This window comes from Poecilia reticulata, linkage group LG9 (genome assembly GCF_000633615.1).
Source record: "Poecilia reticulata strain Guanapo linkage group LG9, Guppy_female_1.0+MT, whole genome shotgun sequence".
NCBI classification, from domain to species: Eukaryota; Metazoa; Chordata; class Actinopteri; order Cyprinodontiformes; family Poeciliidae; genus Poecilia; species Poecilia reticulata.
Window position 1 is genome coordinate 13,600,001 of NC_024339.1, and position 12,834 is coordinate 13,612,834.

General features: G+C 37.9%; 2 protein-coding genes across 3 annotated transcripts in view; one reads left to right on the forward strand and one right to left on the reverse strand.

The window, feature by feature from the left end:
- Window positions 1-8,230, reverse strand: part of aacs (acetoacetyl-CoA synthetase) — a 38,276-nt gene extending 30,046 nt beyond the window's left edge. The window contains exons 1-4 of the mRNA XM_008418035.2: window positions 7,884-8,230; window positions 5,543-5,646; window positions 4,790-4,910; window positions 4,058-4,171 (exon numbers count right to left, since the gene is read on the reverse strand). Coding sequence (XP_008416257.1) covers window positions 4,058-4,171; window positions 4,790-4,910; window positions 5,543-5,646; window positions 7,884-8,022 — 478 coding nt within the window. The 5' untranslated portion in view covers window positions 8,023-8,230. The remainder of the gene's footprint in view (window positions 1-4,057; window positions 4,172-4,789; window positions 4,911-5,542; window positions 5,647-7,883) is intronic.
- Window positions 8,231-11,509: 3,279 nt separating this feature from the next.
- gak (cyclin G associated kinase) overlaps window positions 11,510-12,834 on the forward strand; it is a 24,464-nt gene continuing 23,139 nt past the window's right edge. For both annotated transcript variants that reach the window (XM_008418036.2, XM_008418038.2), the window contains exon 1: window positions 11,510-11,895. In XM_008418036.2, the coding sequence (XP_008416258.1) occupies window positions 11,754-11,895 (142 nt within the window). In that variant the 5' untranslated portion in view covers window positions 11,510-11,753. The remainder of the gene's footprint in view (window positions 11,896-12,834) is intronic.

Sequence of the window (12,834 nt, forward strand, 5' to 3'; positions counted from 1 at the left end):
ACGACAACATGCCTGTGTGGCTATTGTGATGAATCACTGTCTTGCTATGCTGTAACAACAATGTTGATACGTTAATTATTCAGACGTGCAGAATTTTCTAAAATCTAACATTTTTTAACAACTAGTGTTACAGTAAAGCTCATTAATAGATCCCAAAAAAATAATGTAGCAAAACTATGAAAAATATTATAATTTAGGGATACATTCAGATCCCAACAGCACAGAAAAACTTTAGCAGCATTTGACTTTACCTTTTATACACTGACTCCACGGACATCTTTCTTATCGGCACAAGGTCTGGCAAGTCTTTGATTTAATTTTGCCAATAAAAAAAACAAAATAAAATAAGATACTTTTTATCCCTTACAATCTGTTAAGATCCAACCTAAACAAAGACAATATAAGACAGACTTATCTATCATTCTTTTGCTCTGTGATCTACAAGTTACTTATGTCTCACAATCAACTGAAAAGTCCCAAACAGCATGGGGTAGAAACTGAACCACCAGTTCAAAGCCCCTGGTTCACCTCAGGAGATTGTCACAAATTAGTAAGCACTGTGAATTGTAACAGGCCTGTCACACTATTATGTAACAGCCTTTTGTTTGAATGGCATTTGAAGACAAAAAATATCTTTCCTGCAACGCGTCTTACGCATTTGAAGCTGTGGCTACACAATTTTATCACCGGTCATACCAGCATGACACAGACTTTTAGAAATGTTGAAAATGCCCATACAACTTGTATAATTTGTTGTTCAAGTCAAAGTTAGGATTTTAATGAAGTTGTCACAAGCTCATTGCTTTAGAAAACACAATTTTGCATAATAAGTCTGCTAATGTTGCTTGATTTGACATTTTTTTTACACATTTTCAATGACTGAAAAACACTGAGGTTTTATAGTGCTTCAATAGCCCATAGTGTTTGTGTGTCAAAATAGGTTTTTAAACACTGTGCAGAGTTATATTAGGCATGAAAATGCTAAGGAGAAGATCAATATACTTAAACGCTGCATGAACGAAAAATGTCTATGAGTGTGTGCATGCGTTTGGCCAGCTTCTGTTATAAAGCAAAGCTCATTTCATCAGCTAAGTGCTTATATATCTTCTAGACTGCAGACATTGAAGATGCAATCTGGGGACAAGGACATCTCTGTGTTCAACACACATGCACCACAGTGAGGGAAATTATGGAGATGGAGGAAAAAGAAAGTGTAACTTAGAGTCTTTTCATCTCCCTCTTTCTTTATTCCTACAGTCCCACCACCTTTCCCATTTGTATAATAAAAACCAGCATTCATACACACAGCTGACCAAGTCACATGATAGCAGCAGCTTCAGAGGTTTTTAACATTTCAGAAGGTATATGTGAAATAGCTAACTTCAGTCAGAAGGTATTTTAAAATATTTAATTCAAATCTATCTGTAGTATAACCAACCAACCACAGGTTCAAGGGTGGTTGGTTTTGACCAATTTTTTGGGCAACAATTTTGTAAAAAATGTTGTACCGTTTCGTATTAAAGCGTGCAAAGCTGTTTTCTAGAGTCTGTTCATTATTTTGTTGACAAAATTAATCTGGGTTTTACTAACAAAATTATTTTCACACTTTGCAAAGATATTTACAAGGAAATAGTCTGTTTTGGCTGCAGTTTCCTGTCTGCCTGTGTGATGTCACTTCCACTGCATAATGTGCCCTAAGAACTGTCCTAGTGGTAGATGACTCAGCAGAGAGCAGCTGAAACACTTTGGCACACCTTGGTATATAACTAATACTTACTAATACTTACTTACTAAGCTATGCAAAACACTACGTTTATGAAGCACAATGACTTTTAATCTACACTTTGTCCACACGATTATCTGCAGCCACTTTGAAATATATTACAACCAAGTTATCAACAAGTCACTCCAAAATAAAAAGTAAACCTTCTAGTGTTAGCTTTGCACTTAATACCAACTACTTTGCATAAAAATATTGAAAAACAGGATACAAGTTATTTTTAGGCTGCAGCTGTATTTATCAAGTTATACCTTCAGAAAGAAAACTGTAGAGAGTCCTGCTGGAACAAAATATCTATTTCTGCCAAAACAAAAAGGAAGCTGCAGTGTTCAGAAGGAGTTACATGGGATGCAATAACAACATTAATATGCACTGAATATTGCCGATGAAATTTCTGTTAATTCAACTTGAATCCTAAAGTAGAATTATATGCTTTAAAACATACAATTTAGCAACAAAAACCTATTGCACATTATTCAGATTGGAAAGAGAGACTAAAAATCCCAAATGGGTTTTTCTTGATTGATGGAAAATCATTATATCACTTAAATAATTTACCTGAAATCTTATTTTATGGCACAACTTAAACAGAGCAATATACATTCCTCCAATGCCGACATGTGAAAGATATCAGTTGATGTTTGTTGTATGACAACATGTCTACTGTTGGTGCAGATTAGTTAAAAGTTCAATTCTTTCTCAAGTTAAAATTGAACTGAACTCATTTTAAATCTATTAACAACTTTTTATTCAGGAAACAGATATCAGGAAAAAAAAAACCTGTCAGTTGGCTAGAGAACCACATGTGAGTAATCAGGCTGAAAATCAAGCCGAACATTTAAATTATACCACACTAGGGAAGGCTGACAGATAATATGGACTAAAACATAGTGGGTGGTTTGTGTCGTTTTGCAAGCCACTGTCTCCAAGGCATGTTTAAATTTTATGGCAACATAAATTTTGATTTCTTCATAATTTCATCATTGCACCTCACTAAACTTTACTGGAAATTGCTTCCCAACCAAATAAAATCTACAGCCACAGAGTTGATATTCCATGTCTGAAATATATATTAGACACATTAACAGACCAATGCTGTGTCTATTAGTACTGATTAGTCCTAAAATGCAGAAATGGGTCTCTGTCCCAACTTTTTGCAAATTAAAATAATGATTTCCATTTCAATACTGGAGCATATTGAAGTGTTATGTTTCCTGTCATAAATGTGTGCTTCTGTGTGAATGTACTTCAACAGGATGTGCTGAAGTAAAATATGCAGCCTCAGCCATCCCTCCTTGTACAAATATGAACTGTGAATAAATAAATAGTGACATTCATAGAGAGCTGCAACCATTGCCAAAAAAAACCCCGCCCTCATTACAGGAAGTACACGAACACATACTGAACATTTCAGAAAAAAATACCCAACTCTTTCTGCAATGTGCAACAAAGGAATAAGAAGAAAATGTCAGCAGAGAGGTAAAAAAATTATATGATCCAGAAAAAGTGCAAGTCACTTAAAATGCCCAGCAATCCATATCACTTGAACAACTACAAAGTTCCATAAGTATGATTGAAATTTTATATGATAACTCAATCTGTGTAATGGTGTCAAATGGCAAAATGTAACGTCTCAATTGTTGATGTTTGTGTTTTTATGAAGTAAAGCACTTTGACCTGCTTTGTTGCTGAAATGTCCCATACAAATTAACTTGATTGGTTAAGCATGATAAAGTGGAGCATAAGTGCAGGAAGTAAAATTATTGATGCTTTCAAATTTAATTAGAAAAATAAAAATGTCAATATGCATTTGTATATAACCCTCTCACAGCAAATACTTTCCATAAACAACTTTCACTGCAAGTCTTTGCACATCTGGGCACTGAAAATTTGCTGATTGTTTTTTTTTTTTTTTTTTTTTTTTACAAAATAGCTCCATCACATTGGATGCAGAAGATCTGTGAACATCAATTTGATTATGTGTTTTCTGGTTGATGTGCAAAGTTGTTGTATTTTCTGACACAAATAGCATTCTGTGCATAAACCAGGCGTTCAAACATTAATGCACTTGTTTGCTATGTTTGCCTATATGGCTTTGGGGAAACTTCAAACATGACATTTTTAAGGCTTTCCTACAGTAATAACTTTTTCTCCAACCTGAGCTGGAGAAAAGCGATAAAAAACTTCAGTTATGAACACAAAGGACTACAACAAACCAATTCTAGAAGTTCTTGTTTTCTTTCCAGCTAAAAGACAGATGGTTGCACTCAGACTCACCTACAACCCTGTCTCCAGTCTGAATGCCCATCTTCCTCATGGCTGCAGCAAACACTGCCACATCACGCCTCAGCTCCCCAAATGTTACCTTTACGATCTCCTCCTTCCCTTCCCCTGTTACACAGACATAGAAACAGAATTAATACATGAACCACGAGACAGAAAAGTGCCTACATTACAAATACCTTCAATGCAAATGACCAATCTGATTGGATTTATTAAGGTTTTAAAAGTCGTTGTGAATAAGGGATTGCTAAAAATTGTTACCCTGAAAGACACGATAGATAACACCAACACAGGAAAATATCATAGCAAATAAAACGGCAGGTGAGTGATTATCTGGTAAGAACATCGCAGCAGACAAGAAAACGGATCCCATCTCTCTATGCAATATCTTACTGACATTTACAGAGGCTCCACAGCATCCTGATCAATGGGTATTTCTACAATTACATTACAGCTTCTCGGGAAGGCTGGGCATGTACAAAACACTCTCCAGAGAATACACACACACACACAAATAAAGAGAGACCTATCCATTAGTAAGTGACATTGAGAAGCAGGGAAAGGAGCAGCAGTTAATCTAATAACGAAATGACGTCAGAAGCACACCACCACACCGACTCAAGTGCTCCAGTGCATCCTCAATTCACTTCTCTCAAATCCAGCCTTCTTTCTTTCGCATGTAACATGATGCAGTGTTATTCAGCTCGGCTTCATACGTCTACCTACTTGCAGCATAGAGAGCCACTTTGTCCTGGTTGGCATGCTTAAGCAGGTTCTCGGCGAAGTTGAGTCGGGCTCCTTTAAACCACTCTGGAACGTCTGAGATCCGCTTGGATACGTCCACCACCTGGTGCGACCGGCACCAAAAACACAGGGGAAGAAGGAGTCAAAAACCGAATCATTTCAGTCTGTTCTGTCAAGTTTCTCTGACTCTGTAAACTCCCGCGTCAATATTCCAATTTTGCATATTTAATACTTCTCCAAAAAAGGAAGCTAATTAAATGTAAATGTCCAAACAAGCTGCCAGTGAGGGAACGGCCCCACCCACAGAGCATCACTGCTCCAAAATGACTCATTTACTGTCGTACAGTCCAGTCTTCCAAGATGAATATCAGAAGGACCATATCAGGTAGAAAATGTGGTCATTTAGTGCAGGGTGATATAAAATCCATGTGTACAAAACAGGTGTGTCAATCCTGCGTTAGTTTATTGCCTTAAAGTCGTGTCAGCATCCTGAAACTACAGATTATCTATATAACGAACAGCAATTAGAGGGTGATAGTGGGCATGACTACGCTCACAATTAAGATCTGCATCAGAGGCGTATGATGACTTCATTTTAATGTTGTTTAATATCTTAATATATGAAATAAGAGGAAAGTGTACAAAATGAAAACTGATTGCAGCTGTAATTTTCAAGCAGAATCTGAAATAATTTGACTTTCCCTTCATATTCGACTACTTTTCGGTTGTGCTTACCTCTTCATAAGGTTTGGAGCTGACAACTCCACAGAAGCGCCACACCTCTGCCCAGAACTCTGGATACGAGTCCACAGACCACTGGTAGAGATCATTGTAGTTTGCTAGAAGACACACAATTTGAACATATGATTCTTCTTGGAAACATACCACCCATCTGAACACAGTCACACATCAAATACCATTTCCTGAAACGGTCCTCAATGAAGTCGATGCTTGCAACAGAACCTAAAGGTCATGGGAGGAGTACGACAAAAACGGGTGGCAAGATTTTAAGAAAATATTTATGCTACTGACAAAACTATAACGAAGATGACCAACTCTCCTTTTAGTGACACTTTTCCTCTACACAATGTCCCCATCCCTCTTTTCGTGAACCTTAGCATTTCAGTTGCAAACAGTAAGGAAATGGATAATATATTAAGTCACCTGAGCAACATTTTTCTACCCGTCGTTATGGCTTAAATTTTTCATGAAAAAACGTTTTCTCACAAAAACAAACAGGACTGGTGCAAACCACAGTACTGACTAGAAAACTATTGAGCACATAAAAGACAGGAATCACCATGGAGAACCAGCATGTGCTAAGCCTACTCTTCAAATTAAGAGTCTTGCTCTTTTGTAGTGTAGATTAGATTAAAAGAAGGTTTTAGTTTGCTAATTGCCTTTAACCAGTCAAAAAACTGGATTTATATATGGTTTCTAAATAAAGCTAACATATGTGCTCTTCAAAATAAGAGTTCAATTCTATTACCTGAAAGAGGTTTTAATACGTATATATATTTTATACATATATATTGGATTAGGATTTGCGCAAATTTCTAATTTCTAATTGGCTTAAACCAACAATCCACAGGGTTGGTAATTTTGACGTTCAAAATAAGAGTTTATAGATACAGTTGAAAATGAAAGCCTCACTCTTTCATTGGGTAGATTCATGTAAAAAATAAAAAAAGTCCAGCAACTCATTGAAACTGTAAGTGGTTGTGGACTGCCTTTCTAAAATAAATACGGAGTCTAAAATAAATACGGATCAATACTGATAGTAAGGTAAATACAAACTAATTAACTGTCACTTAGAGCTTATGTGCACCAACAGCAAGAAAATGAATTATTCAAGACAAGTACATCAATATTTACTTGAAACAAACACCTCAGAGGGAAGTAGAGTGGAAAAACTTTAGAACTCCCTCTACAAACTGAAGCGGATGAACAAGAACAAGTGCCCACTTAGGTTGTGTTCCCTTTATCTCTGAAGCATCTGGGTATGATATCAGGTCCAATGTAGTCATGTTCCACTTCCAAGTTTGAAAACGGTGAGAGAGGGATTGGATCATTGATGTCCTGTAGTGACCAGGCTAACTAGGGTCAAGTTTTTCCTCTGCATTTTGTCTTTTCAAAGACTGTAGTAACATGTTAACTAAAACAAACTGTATGTTTGTCCAAGACTTAATAAGATGTAAATTCGAAGCACGCCAATGGTTTTCAACTAACCATTGGCATGCTGCACGCTGGTTGAGTTGCTAGCACTGTGCTTTGCACCAAGAAGGTTCAAAGTCAGGCCTGGGGGTCTTTCTGCTTGGAGTTTACATTTTCTACATGAGAATGCATGGGCTGCCTCACATCGTCAAAAATATGACCTTTAGGTGGAGTTGGAACTTTGAAGAAATGATGTAGCACCAATTTAGATTACTTTGGTTTGGTTTGGTAACCAATTGTGTAGAGACATGCAATGCAACCCGTCTGCTTTGTACAAAGCAAAGCTTCATGTTATGATAAGTTTGCAAACATCACATTAATTTTATAACTTACAAATTGTTTAATAGCTTCTTCTTGTTTAATGTTTATCATTTTCACCAACATCTGTGCGGTAGATAAGTATTAAGGCCTCTTTCAGCGTCTCTCCTCGATAACAGTTTTCCATTCATTGTCTTCATCACGTTTTTCTGCATTCCACAGAGCAGTGTCAGTTTTCACATTTGAAGCAGGCCACTGTGTTTCCTCGCCCGGAGTCTTCAGCCTTGACAATCAGGCCAAGCTACTGTTACAATCTGCTAATTACAACTCAAAAGGGGCGCGGCGTAGAGACTGGAAGCCCTGCTTAGCAACAGTCCTCCGATGCTGATTCTTCCAAGTCGTCTAGATTTGGCAACGTTGCACAGTCACGTAGGTGTAGATGTTGGGTGAAACAATGCTAACAAGTAGACAGCGCCTCTAACTATTTCTATTTTCTGCAACTCAGTCTGCAGCTTCGTAGGCTCAATGAAATCCGACTTAGACGGTCTCCGGCACACCTACAGTGAGCCTGGACCATTCGTCTCCCTCCCTCCTCCCCACTCACCCAGATTACGTCCGTAGTCCGAGTTGACCTGTATCCTAAACTTGTCCATCTGTGTGTTCCTCTTGGAGTCCGGGTACCAAAGCACCTTGCTCTCCGTATCCATGATTGTCTCGTCCTTTCCTTCCATGTCTTTGGACATCTTTGCTGCGTCCCTCTTCACAGGAGTCAAAACACCACGTAGTCCCGAGCTCCACACAAACAGCTGACGGTTCCAGGAAGTGCGGTGAGGTGTTTAATGGGCTCACCAGCTAGCTGCTTCGTTTGAATGGCTCCAGACTGCGGGACTCCGCTAGATAACGTACAGTCAAAGGCAAAGCGTGAGGGGATGTCAATGTAGCTTCGAGACCACGCCCCCGTCGTCATGACGTAGCCTGGGTGTTCAAGATCGAAAGTGTTTGAAACTGTTGCGTGTGATTTAGGAAGGCTCTTTAGAAATCCTTAAAGCGACTATTTTACATAGTCAGAAAAGGTGAAAGATTAACTATAACAGTTGCTATGCAGAAGGTTCGAATTTGGCCTAATAAAATTATATCTCATCCACTCACATTACTGCATCACATCAAATAATGTTACTCAAATAAAATTAAAATGCACAGTGCAGGGAAAACTACTAAATTGACTTAAACTAAATTGAAGTGTCATGAAATTCTAGTTTAAGATGTATATGTTTATTTTATTTTGTTGAAGTTTCCTAGCTGCTAGTCATTCTTACCTAAAAACTTCTCACTAATTCATCCACTTCAAGTTACTTGTCTGAATGACAAACAAGCAGGTTTTAATCGAAAATGCACCACACTTCTGGTTTGTGAACAAGTTTCATTGTTCTACTGTTGTTTGATTTTTTATTTATTTTTATTTACTTAGCCTGTTATGCTACTTGGAAGTCAAGGAAAAAGTACTGGAAGTTGATTGTTCTAATGTAAAATCACATTTAGTAAATTAGAATATATATATTATCTGCTTTAAGTATTGATTTCAAAAGTTTAATGTTATAGAAAAGATTTGGACGTTTCATCTGCCCAGATTTGTTATTTTATAAGAACGTGATTAATTAAAGTTTTTAATAGTGTTATTATAAAAGTACCAAAACGTCCACATAATTTTATATTTTCACAAATTAGAACAGATTAAGGATGCCAGTGGGTTGCCTTTGTACCAAATACTTATTTTCGCTTTCTTGAATAAGAACGGCAGCTTGCTGTAGAGATCTTGAATGTCACCCGCACGTGAACGCGCAGAGGTGATGATGTTGGCGTGCGCGCAGGAAACTTCTCCGGGTCATTGATTGGTCCTTAGAAAACTGGTCCCACATCAGCCGACAGATCGCTCTATGCGTGGAGGCGTAACTCCAGCGTTAAACTGCTGTCTGTGCTCAAAGAAAAGCTGTTTGAACTGCAGCTTGTCAATCAGAGACCTAGGACGTCGGATGAGCTTCAGGGGTGTGACCAATCAGAAAGCGGAAAAAAAAATACCCTCCTCAATGCCTGTTGTTCATTTGATCCCAATAATCAGGTTTTTTAAGAGTTACATAATGTTTTATCCAAACGTTGCTTCACTGGTAAACTCCTAAACAACTGATGGCTCTGTCTGTATAGCAAACGTGCCTCGACATGTGCATTTTCCCTATAGGAAGTGAAAAGAAATGACTGAAATATTGTAAGAATTTGAATTTTTCTGACAGACGAACATGCTTTGATCTAAACCGAACTTCTGGTCACATGTTTCTACTCTCAATTCTCGAGTCTTTTACAATGTCCAACAAATTTTGTTTTAGGAATTGCTTTGCTTCATCCAGCTTGCCTAAGCAAACCATCCTGATGGCATTATTTTGCAACCACCTGTTCTGACCACTCAGAAACATCATAATGTTCCTATATGTTTATGATGATGCATATTGGTTTTCTGACACACATAACCTTTTGTAGGTCAAAGATGTCAATTTTCTCTAGGCCATGCATGTGTGTGTAATTATCTACAGATTTTTCTAATCAATCTGTGGCTTTCTGCATTCTTCTGTGTTTTAGGGTGTCATACACTTATTGAGGAAAACAAGGTATTGGGTCTGTTGAGTCCACAGCATAACCAAATGCATTAATACATTCCTGTAGTTCTTTGTGAGGAGTTTGTCTTACTCTTTTAAATCTTTTGGGATGTTTTTGTCATTTTGTTGTTGTCAGCACAAATGCAGACTGTACATGGATTTGGGCATTGCAATTATGTTTCTATTTGTCGCTAAGTGCAATTTGAATATGATTTCTAGGTTCTAGCCTCTAACTGGCTCGACCTGAGGGACCACATAGGAGTAACCAGAATAACTTGTTGACTGAGCCCCATCCCACTGCTGTCTCGCAAGCACAAACCCTTTCCAACTTGTTGAGAAAAAGAACACAATACACAAAAAGAAAAGAAATTATTGAAATGCAGGCAAGATATTTACAGGTCAGTTGTACAACACTGCTTACAATTTAAGATCTGTCCTCCTTGAATAAAGTAAGTATAACTATTATAAGAGTTTTTCACAGACACACATTGCTGTGAGGATAACTGCATTTACTAAAGCAACAATGTAAATAAACTCATTCAGATTTTTGTGTGGACCTGACTTAAACTTGCTGCCTTTGATGTTGCACTTCAGGTTCCGGCTCTTGGTGTACTCCACCTGTATGTACTCCATAAATAGTACACAACAATACACCACAGTTCATTTTTTTGTGTGAGTAATGCTCTTTCATACCAGTAACACAGGCATTCTCTCATCAAGCCCACATTCATGCATTACAAACCTTTTGACACATACTCAACAGAAGAGTCATTACTTCCTCAATGCTGCCCCCTGGAGGACACCGCGACTTTAGCACATACCGAAATGGAGAGTGAGGTTGTACCGCATCCATCCTTTAGATGGCAGCATTGTACATTACATTGTGTGGTACGCGCTCCGATACGTTGAAATCCAAATGCATCTTAAAAATATTTAACAGGCAGCAGAAAACCAGTCACCAAGCAGAACGTAACACAACACAGAACTAATTCGAAATAGCAAACCAAAATGTGTCAAATAAAACTTTCTCAAAGTGTGTTTTGATTACTTCCCACAGATTTTTTCGAAAGCGTGGCAAAGTCGTTGGATTAACAATGGATTTTAATTTTGGTTCAATAGGCTTCTCATTGCGATTTTATCATAATCTTTAACTAAAGTGTACATTATCTCTGATTGATAATAGACTGCAGCACTAATCGATATCAAGAAAACATCTAAAAACTGTTCCCTAGTAAGAAGTAAAACCTTACTGATAAATATTTCTTAAGTGATTAAAATACTAGAAATACATATCTGTGATATTTAAACACTTAAATATATGTTTCTTACTGAGAACATACCCCAATTAATAAATACATAACTCATTTATTTATTAATTGAATTTTGCGGGTCTCCAAAACACCTTTTACTGTGTTCAGAAATTAGTTTGATCACATTTACGATTTGTATTTTTTTATTATTATTATTATTTTATTTTATTCACTTTTTTTTAAGCAATTAAGATTTTAATTGAAACGAAGCACCTGATCCCACGCTGGCCCAGGTCCTAGTCAGGTTTTTAAGTCACATGATCGAATCGTGTTTGACGTCATTTTCACTCTTCACGGAAGCAGTCGGCGCCGATATGATGGCTGCTTCGTCAGTTTAGCAGCAGGAAGAGGATGTCTGCATTAGATGAAGGACTTGTATCGCCTAGGTATAACACCTTTCACTAACTGAATAGGCCGCTGGAGAGTGTTTCTGTTGAGCCAGCAGGGATTTCGGACGCTCATTTCCTGTTCAAGGGGCGGCCTGAAGACGGACGCCGGATAAAAAAAAAAAAAAAAAAAATGTCCCTGTTTCAGTCGGCACTGGATTTCTTAGCCGGGCCCGGCTCGTCCGGAGGGGCCAGCCGGGACCAGAATGACTTCGTCGGACAAGTCGTTGAGCTCGGTGACATGAAGCTGAGGATAAAACGGGTGATCGCTGAAGGTGAGAACTTGCTCCACAACCACGGACGAGACTGTCACGGCTTGCAAACAGCCATGCTAGGTAGCTGAAGCTAGCTATCGAGCTAACAACGTCAGTTGAGTTGGTTAGCAAATGAAGCACCGCGACTCACCTAGCAAACACCAGGAGATTATTTGGTTTCGATCAACTTTGCATTAATTGTTGAACTGTGGATGTCGAAGGAAAACGCATTTTTGTTTGATTTGTTCGTTTTCGTCTCTTGAATGTGGCTGGATAACTTCGAGTCATGAACCTTGACAGCTATGTTTTGGCAACACACTTTATGTGTAGATGTGGCAGCAATAAAGTAACATGGATAACACTAGGTTTGGCACGCTTCCTGATTATTAGATTTGCACAAATGACTAAAGCAATGTCCGATATTAGCTGGATTGTCTCGCCTAACCTTAAATGCCGACAGCGACTGTTGGGTTGCATTTGAAACAGGGGTTAAAAACGCCAAAATAAAAAAAAAGTCACACAAATTTAAGACTTTTATTTATCTCTAATATATTTTTTTCCGTTTCCCTTAGCACAGGTCCGTTTTATCCCCGTTTTAATTTGCAGACTTAAGATGGAAGACGTGTGGAAGCGTGTAGATAAGTGTGTTTTGATGTAAACAAATGTTTTCTGCAGTCTATAAGGGGGGCCTTGCAGTGTCGAAAAGAGGCGCTTTATGAGCATCCAAGTTTGTTCTTGCCACTCTGACCTTTTTAAGATTGATAGAAATGTCACAACCTGATATTAACTGCCAATGAGACATGCTTTTAAACAGCAGTTTGTAAGGTGAATCTTGCCAACTGTTGTTCATAAGCAGTGTTGTATCAATAAAACTAAATGCTGGCTCACATTTAGTGTCTGGAGTTGTCTTCCCTGTTGGTAATATTTCCAAACAGTCATATTTGTTTTTTTTTTTTGGTA